Source organism: Mus caroli, unplaced genomic scaffold (assembly GCF_978045245.1).
Source record: "Mus caroli unplaced genomic scaffold, Mus_caroli_1 scaffold_1, whole genome shotgun sequence".
In the NCBI taxonomy this organism is placed as follows: Eukaryota; Metazoa; Chordata; class Mammalia; order Rodentia; family Muridae; genus Mus; species Mus caroli.
The window spans coordinates 116278995-116296495 of record NW_028227256.1 but is presented as its reverse complement, the minus strand read 5'-3'; the positions used below and the strand labels follow the sequence as shown (position 1 = coordinate 116296495).

Here is a 17501-nt window from a genome sequence, read left to right as displayed (position 1 = left end):
CTTGTAGTTTTCTCCAGAGCTGCCCACTGCTTCTTTGTGTTACATGAATTGTTTATCTTTGTGTACTAATATTTAAAGTATATATGAATGTGTAAGATCTGTTATACATATTTTATTTATATGTAAGGATAAATGTGTGGTGATAGATATGTGTGTTTTTATTTGGAAAAGCTAAAAGACTAAACTGTTAGAATTTATTCGACATACATTGCTCGACATACAATTCATAGTTTCACAGGCTCCAATATTTACTTTTATCTTTTTAGCATTTTGAGACAGAATCTCACATACTAGCTCAAGCTACTCTGGAACTTAAAATATAGCCCAGGGTGATCATAAAATTCCTGTTAATCTCCCTGCCTCAGTTTCCTTCATGTTGATATTATAGGTACAAGACATTATAACAAGTATTTACAGAAAAAAGAAAAAAGATTGTGAATTGAAATTTCTTTTTCATGTTTCATTTTTACCTGGTTTATATTTTCTCTTAATTTCTTAAAGATGAAATTTTCTTAAAAGGGGGTTGTTACGACAAACTTGTTATGCTTACTGTCTGCTCTTGTAGCACTATTTCACCTAACAAATCTCCCATTTTCTCACAAAACTACATACATAATAACACATAGTATTTACATAACAATCTGTAGTCAGTAATAAATACGAACCAATAAATAGTAAGTAATAAATAATGTCAATTATGTCTAAGGAGTAACAAAGCAAGGACCTGTTCATTTTAAGCTTGTTTTGTTAACTATGTCCTTGACTAAACCTACAAATGTTTTTTTTGAAGGAAGATATTATATGGAAAGGGTATTTTTAAAAGTAATTAATGTGGTGCTTGAGGGACACCTCGACAGTTAAGAGTACTTGCTCCTTTTGCATATGACCCAAGTTAGGTTTCTAGCATCCTATATGGAGTCACAACTGTCTGATTCCAGTTTCATGGATGATGCCTCGTCTGACCTCTAAGATCCCACATACGCACACGTATACGTACGCACACACACACATATACACACACACTTTTTAAGGGAATTAATGTATCAAACTGAAGAAGAGTTAGAGTTATCACTTAATAAATACTCTTCAATTTATCACCCTAGCCAAGACTGTTTGCTACTTTCTTCTTGGTCTGTATTTTTTTTTTTAACACCAGAGTTTAGAAAATGTCCATGAGAACAAAGCCTATGTAGAGCTCCGTTCATCTGGTCATTTTTTCTCAAGGATTATAGGTTGTCTATTGACTGTTTAAACACACATGTACGTGTGTGTATATATACCACATATATTCAGCTTTTGTAGGTGATTGTAACAAGACAGTACTTCAATACCAGTTACTCTATTTAGCCAATGAAAGTTTAAAAAAGAATGTCTTGATTGCTTTAAAATATAAGATTATGTCATTGTATGATACTGGGTTTTTTTTTTTTACTTGAAACATTTACTATATTAATGTGTTCAGAGATCATTCTTTATTTGAACGAGACAGATAATTATGTGAATTAGAAGGACTTGTGTCTCATTGATACCTACCTACAGACATCTTATAAAATCAAGATGGTCTGAATTACACTAATTTGATAAAGATGTAAAATGATGCTTCATTTCCGAAGATAGAACTCAAGCAGCTGGGCCATTGATTAGTTTGATATTTTAGATTTCTACTAAGTAGTCATTTACCATATTTGAGACAACTTAATTCTAATTGAGCAAGGTTAGCTTGAAAAATATCTTTCATTGGCTGATCAATTGGTAATACTGAATTAGCTAACATTTTTGTGTTTTCTGTTTACAAAGCCATCATCTTAAAACATTTCATCAATGTTTATACTTTTTGTTTCTCTACCATAGTCAGAGTTTGTATGAGAAATTTATTGTGACATTCAGTAACTTGTGAGTTACCTATAGTCTTTGTGTCTATGAGTGATAGACACTTGGTTAAGACAGAATCTGTCACTGGGGCCTGGGTATAACTCTGAGCTTTGAGTGCCAGTGGTTCTCATTTCTTAGGGTTCACACCTCTGAGCTCTTGGTACTAGAAGCTCTCTGCATGTAGTGTTAACAGCTTTCCCAGCTTCTCTTGGTAAATCTAGCAGCTTTCCTAGCAGCTCTTTCTTTGCTCTGGACAACTCAATATAGCACTTCACTGCCCTCTGGCTGCTAGGTATTTTCTGGACCTTGGTGTTGGTTGCAGCAAGAGTTGTGAACAAAAACTGATTCTTTAGAGGATCAAGACCCTATAGTCTAAAGTTAGCTTTTCTTTCCTGTAAGTATAATCCACCCAGCAACTATTCTCTAGCTAATCATCCTATAGAAAAGTGCCCATATGCGGAAGATTGTCTGCTCTTGATATGTCTTAACTTCCAAAGGTTGAAACAATGCTGGAATTTGTTTTGTATATTTATATGCATTGTATGTACATACATTACTTTGAAAAATCTTTGTTCTAACATACATCACACACACAACATGTAAACCCCCTACATGCACACACGCACACAATTTTTACCTGGTAACTTCTTTCCTCCTCATTGGGAATTTGTTAGAGTAATATACATTCCTCTTAAATATTATTGATATTTTTCTTTGTTGTTGTTTTTTTTTTTTTAGTTTTTTGAAGTCCATATATCATTTCTAAAATTTTATTTTATTTTATGTGCGTGAGTGGTTTTGCCCGCATGTATGCTTGTGCACTGTACCTGGCAGCCTGATACAAAGTCGAACAGTCCTCTGGAGCCTGTGGGCAGAGGGGAGCGGGGTGTTGGTGGTGGTGGGGTTAGAGGTGGGACAGGCAGGAGGTGAGGCTGATTATAGGAAAAGTGGAAAAAAAGAAGTAAGGGACAAGTATGGGAGGGCCACTGGTGAATACCAGGCAGCAGCGAGTGTATTTCTCATAGCCTTCTTATACTACAGTACCATGGGAGGTAAAGCCTTAAGCTCACAGAAACAGTTTTGCTAAAATGTACACAAGACATTTGTTCCCGTTCTAAAAACCTCTCTGTTTCTTCCACTAAGGTCAATAGAATCTTCAGTTCCTAGCCTTGAGCCTCAGGTACACCTCCTCTTAGCATTCTATGCCTCAGCAGCTGGGAAATCTCCCAATAGGCCCTGACTTCTTGACTCTCCCTGGCAGACAGACTTTTTCTTTCCTTTTCCTTTGCTTGAGAGAAGCAGTAAAACAACTGCCGACAGTGTACCGCATGCATACCTGGTGCCCTTGGAAGCCAGGAGAGAGCATTGTATCCCCTTGGACTTGATTATGAGCTGCCATGCAGTTACTGGGAATGCAGGTCTTCTGGAAGCAGCCAGTGTTCTTAACTGCAGAGCCATCTTTCTAGCCTCCTAATTTTTTTTTTTAACATAGTAATTTGCTTAGTTTTCACAAAGGGAAGCAACAGCTGCTGTATATGAAGAGTTAGTAATAGTATTATAACTTTTTTTTTCTGAATGTGTAAACATTTCCTTTTGATTTGTTTATGATAAACATCAAAGCTGATAGTTTTAGCTGCTTCTTTGATAGTTTAGAAAAAAATTCCCATGTAAAAGGAGATCTGGAAGTAGACACTTTACATTGAATAAATACTTAACTTTAGCACAATGTTAGCTTACATCTTGGATTCAGTAATTTTTCTCTTTAACTTTTTTACTGATGCTTTGTGAATTTCACATCATGCACCCTGATCCTACATATTTCTGTCCCTCCATCTGTACCCTTGACCCTTGTAAACCCTTTCCCCAAAGAAAACAAACAAACCAACTAAAAATCTCACTGTAGAAGCTGTGGTGTGTCACTGTTTGTCTCATAGTATACCCTGTTGCTCAAACAGCTTTACTGTAAGTGTTCATTGCAATGAGTCATTGGTCTGGTTTGAGACAGTTAATTGCTTCTGCTGTGATGTCAATAGTGGATCTTCTCTGGGATTCCTTTTGGATATCCTGTGTCATGGAGATCCTGCAGCTTTGGTTCTGCAGGGTTGTCCCTTTCACATGCTCTAGCAGTTCATAAATGGGGTAGATGTTGGGGTGGGCCAACTCAAAGACCTGGATCTGGTCCTGGGTGGTAGCTGAGTCAGTCTGTCCCTTAGGCCAGCTCATCTACACCCATGCCACCAGGGACAGCTCTGCAGTGCTGCGCAGGGAAGGTGCAGCCAGGTCCAAGTACTGCAGCTGGTAAGGGGCAGGGCCAGGTTTGCTCAGGCCTCAGACATCAACATGACCCTAGGTGGCAGACCAGACTAGGGACTTCCACATAGCCTTTTGTGGTAACATAAGATACTGACATCAACATAGACCCCTGCTGCTGGAAGGCCACAGAGCCAGACATAGCCCTCAGTGCAATATGGGCCAGGATATCGCCATGGCCTTAGATGGCAGTGCAGGCTACTCACATCAGGCTGTTCTTCACCATCTCTGCATCTCCATTTTCGCTTCTCTTCATAGTGCACAAACTTCTCAGCTTCTCTTTCTCTCCCATCTTTCCCCTCACATAAACTGTTCATCATAGTGGCACCTGCTTGTGACTTGTCAGCAATGACATCTTCTTTTGAAAGATAGGATGATTGTCTGTCCAACTCAAAGATTACAAGGAAAATAAATCCTTGGCCAAAGTTAAACAGAGCACAGAAAAACTGTAATTCAGCATAGGGTTGTCCAGTTTCATGGTTGAACAGCCACTTGGTAGGCCAGTGATGAGAAGCAAATGCAGCAGGACATGGAGTCTGTTGGGAGTCTGCGTTCTGAAGATACTGCTCTTCTTCTGGGCTAGGACGCAACTCTGAGGATAACAGCCACTCACACAGTCGTCAGTTTTCTCAAAGGATGAAAGCACAGGCTCATTGACACCTGAGTTTGCTACTGGACCTATTGACGGACAGGGTAACTCACCATTTTCCAAGGAGCAAGAACCACAACTGCCTCTGAGTTTCCAGTTCCATCTTCTTTGTTAGCACCCAAGGCTTTTCTTCTACTCTCATCTCTACACCACCTTCTTACTCACTACTTTCTCTCCTATCATACCAACACTTAATTGCTTGTTTCTGCTACCTCCGTCTCATCCAATATATTTTCCTTTTATAGTGCTAGGAATCAAACCCTAGGTCTCATTCATGCTAACGAAGCACTCAGCCACTGAGCAGCACTACCACGATGCTATCATCGTGTCACTTAAAAATCTTTTTTATTTTTAGATTTTTAGATTTTATTTTATGTGGATGAGTGTTTTGCTCTGTATGTATATTTTTTCAAATGCATGCTTGTTGCCTGTGGAGTTCAGAAGTGGTCATTGCAGATACTCTGCAAGAGCAACAACTCTTCTTAACTACTGAATCACTCTCTAGCTCCAGGCCACTTATTTTTATTATTGTGTAATTCTTTTATTTCATTTTATTTTGAGGCAGGGTCTTGTTGTGTAGCCCTGACTCACTTGAAATTCACTGTATACCAGACTAGCCTTGAATTTGGTTTTCTGTAATGGTTACTTTTCACTGTCAACTTAGCACAATCCAGAGTCACCTTGAGAAGATAGTCTTGAGATCGTCTAGTTTAGGTTGATTTTTGTCCATGTTTGTGGTGGATTTTCTTAATTGCATTAAAATTGAGGTAGGAAAACTTAGCTTGAATGTGAATGACACTATTTTATGAATTAGGCAAAAAGAGGGGAGGGTGTGTGTGTGTGTGCTCTCTTTACTGTGGATATACTATGACTAGATGCTTCAAGTTCCTGCTGTCTTAACTTTTTCACAGTGATGGACTCTAGTCAGGAAATTTGAGCTAAAAAAGGCCCCTTTTCCTTAAGTTCAGGATGTTTTATCATGGCCACAGAAAGGCAAGTAGGATACAGTCTTGCCTCTGTCTCTGTCTCTTGAGTGCTGGGAGTACCGGCAACACCACCATGCCTGTATGATACTACTTGTCATTAGTATAAGACAACTTATATTCTTTTTAATTATATTTTGTGTGAAAAGTCTACTAGTTTTGCAAAAATTCTAGGATACCTACTTAGATCTGGTCCTGGATTATATGATATCTAGTTATCAGATGGGTAGTTTAAATATATACCCATATCAAAATTAAAACTAAGAATTCTGAACAATTACTATATAGTAAGCAGTGTAGTATAGAGAGGCAACATAGTATAATAAAAATTTGGGGCTGAGGACATAGGTCAATGATGGAGTCAATACTTGAGGTGGTAGGTTTAATCCTCAGCACTGGAAAAATATTATTAATATTTTTGTGGTTATCCCAACGTGGAATATGAAGAAGGATTTTCAGTTCAAGGACTACAATGAGTATATAAAGGTCCAGTATAACATTGGCTACCAAACAAACAAACAAAACAAAACAGTACATGAGCCCCAGCACCTTTGCCTATTAAGCTATCTCAATGGCACCAATCTTTGAAAAAGGCTCAGTTTATGCTCTGTTTGTTTCCACTTAGAGTTTTATGAATGCGTTTTAAAAAATAAGTTGTAAAAAACATTGCCATGGGGTGTGTGCATGTGTGTGCTGTGTGCGTGTGTATGTATGTACATGAAGGCCAGAGGTAAATCTTGGGTACCTTCCTCAATCACTTTATGTTTCATATTTTGAAACCTTATCAAAATCACTATTTTTTGAGGTTTGTCTATTATGAAGAACTATTCCTGGAAGTATTTCTTTATCCAGAAAGGTGATCCAAGTCTATCCTCTGATAATGACTGAAGGATTTTGGTCTTTTAATGGCTATTATAATGTGCCATTGGGCCAAACATGGAGGAAACTCTCCCCTGTATCCTGTTGGTCTTCAGAAGAGCATCTTTATAAATAGGTACCTCAGGCACCATCAAGGTTAAATGATTACTTTTTTTTTTTTCTTTTTGCTTTTTGAGACAGGGTTTCTCTGTGTAGCCCTGGGTGTCCTGGAACTTACTCTGTAGACCAGGCTGGCCTCGAAATTCTCCTGCCTCTGCCTCTCAAGTGCTGGGATTAAAGGCGTGCACCACCACGCCCGGCTAAATGATTACATTTTAAAATGCAGAATCCTTTTAGTTTTCATTGAAGATATATACATTCATATATGTGAACTGTATATGCATAATGGATCAGATTATAGTTACTATAAAGAGTCCCAGCTTAGCTGTGGACTTTTTCTTTTCAGTATATTAACCCTTACTTACACTCACTCAGTCCTAGGTTCTATACAATACAGCTAGGGTACTGTTGAAGTAATAGTTCACGTAGTTTAGGGTCATGAAACTGCTTTCTGAAGACGGTAAGTAGCTCTCTGTCTAAGTCTACAGAGCTGCTGCTCAGTCTTATCTACAGCCAGGTCTCAAACATCTCTCTTCCTTCTTAGCCTACCAACAAGGATCTTTGTTTACTAAGGCAGTTAATTGTTCTTAAAACTCTAGCAACAAAATGCAGTACATTGTTAAGGAATGATCTTTATTTGTAAGATTGCAATTTACCCTAAGGTATCTGTAGTTGTATGTATTATCCCTTGAGCTATAGCTATTATTCAAATGCCTTGTTCTTTTATTGGTCCTTATGTGAAACAAGGGAAATTGAAGGGCTAGCAATATTAACAGAGCGACTAAAACCACACATAAACTTTGGAATTGTTGCAGTATACTATTTTTTATCATTCACTGACTCAACTAATCAAATATTAATTAACTGCCTTTTAAAAACATTCTACTAAGAATTGTTAGTACATGGCAAGTTTCTCTCTCAGCTGTTTTCTTTTTGTTCTCATCCTCGCAATTTTATCTGCTCTATTTATCATCCTTTCAGTGACAGACTGTAAAGAATATGACCATTCTGCACATTGCCTGGTCTTTCTTACAGGCTTTCCTTTGAAAGGTGGGTAGAAACCTCTGTGACCTTGAAATTTTTATAATCTGCATGCCCACTAAAACATTAATCTGCACAACTGCAAAAACATTATGTGGACAAAGCCCAGGTTTTGCTGCCAGCATGAGTCGGAGCTGGACCATGGTTGAAGTAGCCTCCTTGTGCCTAATACTACTGGATTCATAAAAAATGCTTCTGTGGGTGGTCTTGTGCAAGCAAGGTGTTAGGTTGCACTCTATACTCAAGAAAAAAATCTTTCCCAATGAGCTTATACTTTAAAATTCTTGGCCCTGGCATGGGTTGTAGTCTTACTGGTATCTAAGGTATCATCAAGGAATCTTTCCTGTTTTCTTGGTACAAAAACTTGGCTTTTTAAATGACTCCTAATTTCTTTAACAAATGCAGCCTATTGTCAGCAATTTTAAGTGCCAGACTACATAATTTTCTGGCCAAACTATGTATTTTTTCCCAATCTTCCTGTTTTGTTCTGTCTTGTTTGCTTTAAAAACAAACAAACAAACAAACAAAAAACCCGCTAACAATGACTGTACTATTCACTGACCATTCATAGCTTGAGTGCTGGATTTCTTCTATCAGACTAATTAATACATTGCCTTTAAATTCTGCTTCTCTCAGTGTCTTAGGGCACAGACAAGATGCTAGTTTTTTTTGCCACACTATACCATGGAATGTCCTTTAGTCATACAGTCTTCATTCTCATCCAAAATCTCACGAACCTGGGCTTCATTGTCTATATTCCTGTTAGCCTTCTCCTACCTTTAAGTCCCCTTTATATCATGTGTTGGTCTATGTAGCTCTTACCATCACAGTTTCCCATAGTTCTTAAGTGAATCCTACATGCTTTAAAACCCTATTGTTAGGCAGTCACAGTATCTATCTCATGTCTTGACTTCCACTTTTCTATTAGCTTTTCGTTGCTGTTATACCCAAATAGTGAAACAACTTATTGTGATTTCATGGTCTTTTGGATGTGTTAGGCAGAACATCATATGGGATCTGTAGTAGAATAAAGCTGCTTTCTTTGTGGAAGCCAAGAAGCAGAAAGACAAGAAGGATCCAGGGCAAGATGCAGCCCTTAGTCTCCTTACTTATTCTACCCTGTTGTCTTAGTCAGGGTTTCTATTCCTGCACAAAACATCATGACCAAGAAGCAAGTTGGGGGAGGAAAGGGTTTATTTAGCTTACACTTCCATACTGCTGTTCATCACCAAGGGAAGTCAGGACTGGAACTCAAGCAGGTCAGAAAGCAGGAGCTATTGCAGAGGCCATGGAGGGGTTAATTACTGGCTTGCTTCCACTGGCTTGCTCAGCTTGCTTTCTTATAGAACCCAAGACTACCACCAGCCCAGAGATGGCACCACCCACAAGGGGCCTTTCCCCCTTGATCACTAATTGAGAAAATGCCTTACAGCAGGATCTCATGGAGGCATTTCCCCAACTGAAGCTCCTTTTTCTGTGATAACTCCAGTCTGTCCAAGTTGACACATAAAGCCAGTCAGTACACCTGTCATGTTTCCAGTCTTTCCCCAAATAGTATCTCCAACTGAGGATCATCTCTTCAACATATGAGCCTGTGAGGATATTTTATATCTAAACCATAAAATATGCACACATATTTTCCTTCTCTTGCTCTGGATGCCTTTGTGACCTGTACACTGCCAGCAAAAAGGCTGTTGGTATATGTGGTCCCTTTGCTTTGTACTTTCGGGGCCATTAGTCAAAATAAAGGTCTTTTGGTTTTAACTTACCTGCTCTTTTATTGTGGTGTTTACAACAGAAAGTTAATGAAGCAAGGGATGAACTGATTATTTCTTTTTTCATTTGCATTTTTAAAATAATGAACCCCACTTGTTCAGTGTGGCCACATTAGCAAGAGGGACAAAGAGGTCCAGTGAACCCCTCAAATCTGGCTTCCTCTTTCAAAGAGTATTTTTATTTAATATGTTTGAGTGTTTGGCCTATATGTATTTATATGCAGCATGACCATGTAGTGCCTATGAAGGCCAGAAAGAGAGCATCCCCTGGAACTGAAGTTACAGGTGGTTGTGAACCATCATGTGGGTATGTCTAAACCCAGGTCCTGTGCAAGAGCAGCCAGTGAATGCTCTTAATTGCTGAATCATCTCACTGGTCTCTCACTTGTGTCTTTAAAGTCTTCCACACTTTTTTCAAAGGTCATTGTTTTTGAAACTGAACTTCTCTCCTGGACTGAAGTGTTTCTAATATTGTTCCTTTTAAGTCAACAAGTAGCACCATCAGGAATCCATTCGCTAACTCAGACATACAAATGTGATACTCTCTCTCCTTTTTTATTATTTAAAGATTTATGTATTATGTATGCAGTGGCCTGCCTGTATGTATGCCTGCAGGCCAGAAGAGGGCATCAGATCTCATTTCATGTGGTTGTGAGCCACTATGTGTTTGCTTGGAATTGAACTTAGGACCTCTGGATAAGCAGACAGTGCTCTTAACCTCTGAGCCATCTCTCCAGCTCCAAATGTGACATTCTTGATGTGTCTTTTTTTTTCTCACCTATAGTCAGTTCCCTTTTTGCTAATCTACTATTTTGGAATTGGTCCATATGACTTTGCCATCTTTGATACTCGAATTTTTGTCACCAAAATACTAACTAGTTATACAGTTTCTCTTAATTGAACTTTTTGTTTTTTAGATTTATTTATTTTTTGTTTTATGTGTATGTTTTGCTGCATATATGTCTGTGCACCATGTACATACCTGGTGCCCATAGAGGCTAGAAGAGGGGCTCTGATCCTTTGGAACTAGAGTTATGAATGGGTGTGAGTCACCATTTGAGTTTTAGAAACTGAACTCAGGTCCATTGCAAAAGCAACAAAGACATTTAGCCATCTTTCCAGTTCTTTCGGTCTTTATTATCAACATCTCCATTTCACCACACAAAGCCATATGACTGCTTTTGTTTCAAATTTTAAAAACTTTAATGAGTTTTAATCAGTTTATTATTTGCATTTATACTGGAGGTATAGCAGGAAATGAGTATATTCCATCATGTTCAAAAGAAAAGAATGCATTAAACTAACCTCCTTAGCAGCTTCTTTTAAAATTAATTCATTTTGTTTTATGTGTGTACATGTTTTGACAGCATGTATGTCTGTGGGCACTTATGTGCCTGCTGTCCAGGAAGGTGGGAAGAGAGCATCAAATCCTCTTGAACTAGAGTTACAGATGGCTGTGAGCCACTATATGGGTGCTGGAATGGAACCTGGGTCCTCTGTAATAGCAACAGATTCTCTTAACCCCTGACCCATCTTTCCAGCCCCACCGTAGCAGCTTTTAAGAAGTAATGCTTCTTAAGTAAAGTAAAAGTGAAGTCTTTTCCCTGGACCAATTCAACCTGAATGGGGAAAGGGTTGAGAAGATCACAGCAGTACTTAATGTTCTTTTAGTACTGGTAACCAAAAGGGCACCAACACTATTTGAAGCACATACTTCCCTCCATTGGTTGTCAGTCTTGACACAATTTTGGCCAGTAAGACATGATATGTAGTGTTTTGTGTGGTAACTTTACAAGTATGTTTGTTCTCATGAACATTATCAGATATGGGATCTGCACTGGAATGCAGACGAGGCAGAAGGGAGGGAACCTAGTTCTTGATTGTTTCTCAGTGGCTGATTTAGCTCTACATTTATACTTTATATTATGAAAAAGAATATGTCCTCAACTCTGAGATTTGTTCTGTCTTTATTTGGAATCTTTTCTGACTATAGCCCATGAGGGGAAATTTTAGTGGTAAAATACACCACTATTGTGTTTTCTAGTGAACATACTTGATGTGTTTAAGCTATTTTTCCTTCAATATTGGATTTTATATTGCTGTTAAAGTATCTGAAGTAGTTGATATAGTTATTATTTTTGCTTAATACTTACAAATTTAGGCTGGGGAGATGGCTCAGTTGGGTATAAAGAATACAAGTGTGAAGATCTAAAATTAGATCCTCTGTACTCATATAAAAAGGTAGCACAGCAAGCAGCACTTGTCTCTAACTTCATCCTGGGGTATGGAAAAAAGAGGATCCTAGGAACGTGGTGTTCATCCAGTTTATCGTAAATGGTGAGCTGGGCTGTTCAAAAATAAGAGAGGGGGCAGGCAAGATGGCTCAATGGGTAGAAGTATTTGCCAACAATCTTGACCTGAGTTCAATCACTGGAATTTGCATGGTGTAAGGAGAGAATTGACTCCTGAAAGTTGAACTCAAGCCCCCACATATGTGCTGTGGCATTTACATGTGCACTTGTGTAGACACAAGTAGACAAATATAAAAGTAATGTAAAAATTATGGAGCACAGTAGAGGAGATATTTGACATCAACCTGACATCCCCATGTACACATAGATGAATATTTCTGTATGCACACACAATTTCCTTACTGTTTCCCAATAATATGTATCATTTTGCAGTTTTGTAATTTAATAAATATTTTTATCTTACTCATTGGATTTCATTTTTTGTTATCTACTCATGATGTCACTGCGATACCTTAATTTAATTTCTATTATTATTGATGAACTAGTTAATTATTTATTAGTTTTACTCATTATTTAGTAAATTATTCAATCATGTCGGGCAAAATTTAGTAGCTGTGGAACATGGGAATAATAATATCTACATTATTGAATTGGTAAGGTTAAAGTGAGACATTTTCTAATATTCTATAATTATAAAGTTATATTCTGAAAAATCAAAGGCCTTCCTCAATTATCTGTGAAGTTTTTTCCCATTTTCTGCTTTTTAGCACTTTGACACAAAACTGTATTTAAACTGTATTCAACTTTCTAATCAAATTTTAACAAAGAATAAAAGGCATAGAGAGATAGCATTGACTTATATACATATGTACATATACATGTTATTGTGGCAACAATATAAAATAACAAAAATACCAGGATAATAGTCTATAGAATACATTTTCAATCAAAAACTTCTTATCTTTCATATTTATTATTTCCTCTATGAAGTGTTTTCTTTAAAAAGTATTATGTCACGTGAGAAGCTTTACTGTCAACCAAGTCATTGATATAAATACAGTGGCCATTGTAGTATTAAACAAAAAGACAAAAATGTATGCAAGATTAAAAAGCATAAAGTACCAGGTATGGTGGTACACAACTTTAATCCTAGCACTCAGGAGGCAGAGACCTGTGGATCTTTGTGAGTTTAAGACCAGCTAGGGCTACTTAGTGAGATCCTGTCTCAAAAAGGAAAAAAAAAATCATAAGACATAGCCCATTGAAGATGCTTTCATATTATTTCTCTTCCAGAAACATGATCAGGGGCAAGTTCTGTTGGATATAGTCTTCAAGCATCTTGATTTGACTGAGCGAGACTATTTTGGTTTACAGTTGGCTGACGATTCCACAGATAACCCAGTAAGTTTAAGCAGTTACCTTTCATTTCTTGTAGTTTTTCTTTGTGTCCATTATATAAAGCCCTTTTTTATTTAATGAGTTTTAGTATTTTTAATTGAATAATTAGACTCAATTTTTTTGTTGTTGTTGTTTTGCCTGTTATACTTTCTTTGGGATTTTAGGGTATGTGAGTCCACTCCTGTTATTTATAGCTATAAGTCAACCTTTAAGTGTAGTACTAGTTTCATTGTATCTCAGACACCTAAAAGTAAGACTAAGGCCCATTGCTCTAAAGAGAGAATACCAAACATGAAGTGGTTCTCACCTGTGGGTAGTGACCCCCATAGGAAACTTCTATTTCCCAAAATATATACATTACAATTATAACAGTAGCAAAATTACAGTTAATGAAGTAGCAATGAGAATAATTTTATGGTTTGGGGTCACAACCTGTATTTAAGGGTCTGAGCATTGGGAAGGTTGAGAACCATGACTTTATATAGGTCTATATAAATGAAATTGGGGTGGGCTTGGTGTGGATATTCTAGGAAAATTCTTAATTTGTTAGTGGAAATTGTCAAAGAATATTTTGTATTCTTTGAATATATTTATAATTTGAATTATGTTATTTGAATAACTTAGAAGAATATTTTATAAAGATTCTTTTCACATGAGAAATTCCATTTCAGAGTTGCACAAATTGCCAGTTTTAAGCTCCTTGGTTTCCACCAACCCTTTAGTGCTCCCATTCATGGTTCTTCTTAGAAGTATGAGGTCAGAGAAATAGAAAAAAAAGATAGGGTCAATCATAGATATGTTTACTTTGACAATAAAGCATTATACACTGCCCTGAAGAAATACATTTAATGAACCTAGATGAAGGATATGCTAATACATCTTAGCTGCATTCTTTGCAATTTTATGTGGTTAGACTGTGATAGAATTAACAAAAACATGCTATCATATTGATTAGTGTAACAAAATTCTGTTTTTGTTTTTTTATTTTCTCTTGTTTCGAACACAAAGTGTTGCTTCAATAGCCCACAGTGGCCTCATACTGGGTTCTCAGCCTATCAGTGTTGAGAGTATAGGTGTGCTACCACACCTGCTCAAGAGGAGTGTATTTTGAAAGAAAGATTTTGTACTGTTTAGAGAAATTGTAAATTGAAGACGGGTTTTCTGAATCAGTGTTTTAATATTCTATTTATTGTTTTGGAGGGTTGGCTCAGTTAGCTTCCTCCTCTTGCAGAAGACTTATGTTTATTTTCTAGCACCCATATGACAGCTCACAAGCCCCTGCAAGTCTAGTTCTATGGGATTTAATGGCCTCTTCAGGCCTCTGTGGGCTCCAACACACATGGTATATATAGACTCATGTGGGCAAACATGCATAAATTAAATAAATTACAAGTTCCATTTATAAGGCTGGTTATATCCATTTATATAGATGGTTAAGAGAATGGTTAAGAGAAATTTAAGTTCTCTTAAAAGAGGCGTTAGAAAAATTTCAGTGTAACACTCATATTTAAACACTTTAAGTCATTATTTGAATCCAAGGAGGTAAGTCCTGAGTTACCTTTGACATTAATAAAACTAAAAACTTGGTCCTCCTAATTCCCTGTGCTCATTTTTTTTAAAAAAACAGAACTGTTATTTATACCACAGAACTTTATATTTAAATGTATAGAAAGACCTATCTAAATTTAAGGATGAGTTTTAGGAGTTCGTTTCTTATAGTGTCTCACTATTAATTGGTGTATGTGTGTGCATGTGTTGCATGTATATGAATGTATGGGTGTGAAAGACAGAACAGGAAGTGGGATGTCTTCCTCTATCATTCTCTACCTTGTTTTAAGATAGGATTTCTCACTGAACTGGAAGCTTATTGTTTTGGTGAGGGTGTTTTACCAGCAAGCTTTCCCATCTACCTGTCTCTATCCTCTAATGCCTGGGATTATAGGCAGAAACAGCCTAGCCTAGTTTTTCTGTGGGTGCTAAGGGTTCAGACTCAGGTCTTCGTGCTTGCACAGTAAGCATTCTTACCCATTCAGCCATCTCTCTAGCCCTCCGATTGTCACAGTGAAATTAGCTTAAGGCCTTTAAGGATAATTAATAGATTAAAATAAAGGGTGTTCATTCTTTAAAGAAAAAGGATAGGAGTAATATTTATGAAGCATTTATTGTAGATCTATTAATTAACTGTTTAGCATTTCATTCTTACTATGAATAAAAGTATTAAGTGTTTAAATGAAAAATAAATGCTTATAAAAGTAGTAAAAATTTCATGAAAAATTGATTAGTTAACCAAGAAAGGAAGTTAACTCCCTTCTATCTAAAAAATCCTATGCTTTCTTTTCAATTGAAGTTTCCTCAAGAGATAATAGGCCTAGTGGATGGCACAGGAGCTAAAAGCATTTGGCATGTAAGCCTGCTGAACAGTTTTATTCTTGAAACCTCTGTAAAAAATAGAGAGAACTGATTCAACAGTACTGCCTTCTGACCTCCAAATGCATGCTGTGGTGTGCACTCACCCCATACACAGTAAAAGAGAAAAATGATGATAAGCATAAAATGAGATTATCATCGCTGATCAAAAGAAATATTCTAAAAATTCCCATCTGATTGAAGGTTTTTTTTTTTTTTTTGGTTTTTTGGGACAGGGTTTCTCTGTGTAGCCCTGGCTGTCCTGGCACTCACTTTGTAGACCAGGCTGGCCTCGAACTCAGAAATCCGCCTGCCTCTGCCTCCCGAGTGCTGGATTAAAGGCATGCGCCACCACGCCTGGCCTGATTGAAGTTTTAAATCTAAAATATTTGTGTTTGTATGTATTACGTATATGTGTCTATAGTCTATATATAATATACATATAATATATATATATATACATATATACACACATACACACACATACTAGTTTTTGAATATAGAAGTTATGCTTGCCTTTGGCAAATAGGTATTGAAATTTAATTGAATTTATTAAAAATGCAAAGGACATCTAAATCTTTTATTTTGTTTTACAACAAATACAGAATCTTTTTTTTTTTTAAAGATTTATTTATTTATTATATGTAAGTACACTGTAGCTGTCTTCAGACACTCCAGAAGAGGGCGCCAGATCTCGTTACGGGTGGTTGTGAGCCACCATGTGGTTGCTGGGATTTGAACTCTGGACCTTTGGAAGAGCAGTCGGGTGCTCTTACCCACTGAGCCATCTCACCAGCCCCCACAAATACAGAATCTTATCTCACTGTCTCTTGAGCATCTTTCTTGCTTACATACAAATAAGCTTTGGGTTTTTGAAGTTTGTAACCTTAAACATTTACCACTTTAGCTTTTGCCATGATATACTTGGTTTGGTTAGATGATTTGTTTTGTTCTTTTGTCTTTTGTTTTTTTCTCTTTGTCTTTTGAACAGGGTGTCATCATGTAGACCAAGCATCATGCTTGCTTAGAACCCTCAATCTTGTCTCAGTTTCTATTGCTGGGTTGCAGGTGTGCTCTGCCACTGATTTAATATAATATAAAATAATAATCTGCACTAAGTATATTTTATTGAGGAAAACAATAACTTATATAATATTTATTATGCATAATTTTAAAAGTAGTTAAGGTTCATTTATCACCATGCTGTTAAGTTTATGATTGTTGTGCATTTCCCTTTTTCGTTTCTTTCTCTGCTTTCAATTACAATGTCTGTCAGTAGGACAAAGATTAGATTATAGATAACTGTTAGCTTGAGCTTCCTTCAGGTTTTTAGTTTGCATTATGGACATACTTTGTTGGTTCCTCTCTTACTTTGTGATTTTCAAACTTTGGATTACATGAAAATTACACAGGAGGAGACATAGTACAGGTCACATAGAAGGTGGTCATTTTTTTTTTAAACCAATTTGTGATTTGGCATAAGTGGCTAATATACTTGCTTATATTTCAAATGTTAGTGTTCTGTTTTCTTTTGAAAGATATGTTTCTTCTGTCATACTTTAGACTCTTATTTCTGATTGTACACATTTCTTTGGTAGCCTACTCAGTGTCCTTAGTAGTGATAGTGGGCTCTGTCTTAACTTTTTTTGGGAGAGAGTGACAGAAGAACTCAAGAATCAGGATATTTCAGAAAGAAGCAGCAGTATATACAGAAATTCAAGGTTTTCTAAGTGACCGTACAAGAATGCTAAATTTGAGGACTCTCTTGAAATTTTATTTTACTGTAATGCAGTGATAGGAAAGATCGGCTTTAAGCAATACATGAGACTATGAAGTT

General features: G+C 36.8%; 1 protein-coding gene across 3 annotated transcripts in view; it reads left to right on the top strand.

Annotated features, from left to right (window-relative positions):
- Window positions 1–17501, top strand: part of Ptpn4 (protein tyrosine phosphatase non-receptor type 4) — a 189483-nt gene that overhangs the window by 46300 nt on the left and 125682 nt on the right. For all 3 annotated transcript variants that reach the window (XM_085840534.1, XM_085840532.1, XM_085840540.1), the window contains exon 3: window positions 13154–13261. In XM_085840534.1, the coding sequence (XP_085696660.1) occupies window positions 13154–13261 (108 nt within the window). The remainder of the gene's footprint in view (window positions 1–13153; window positions 13262–17501) is intronic.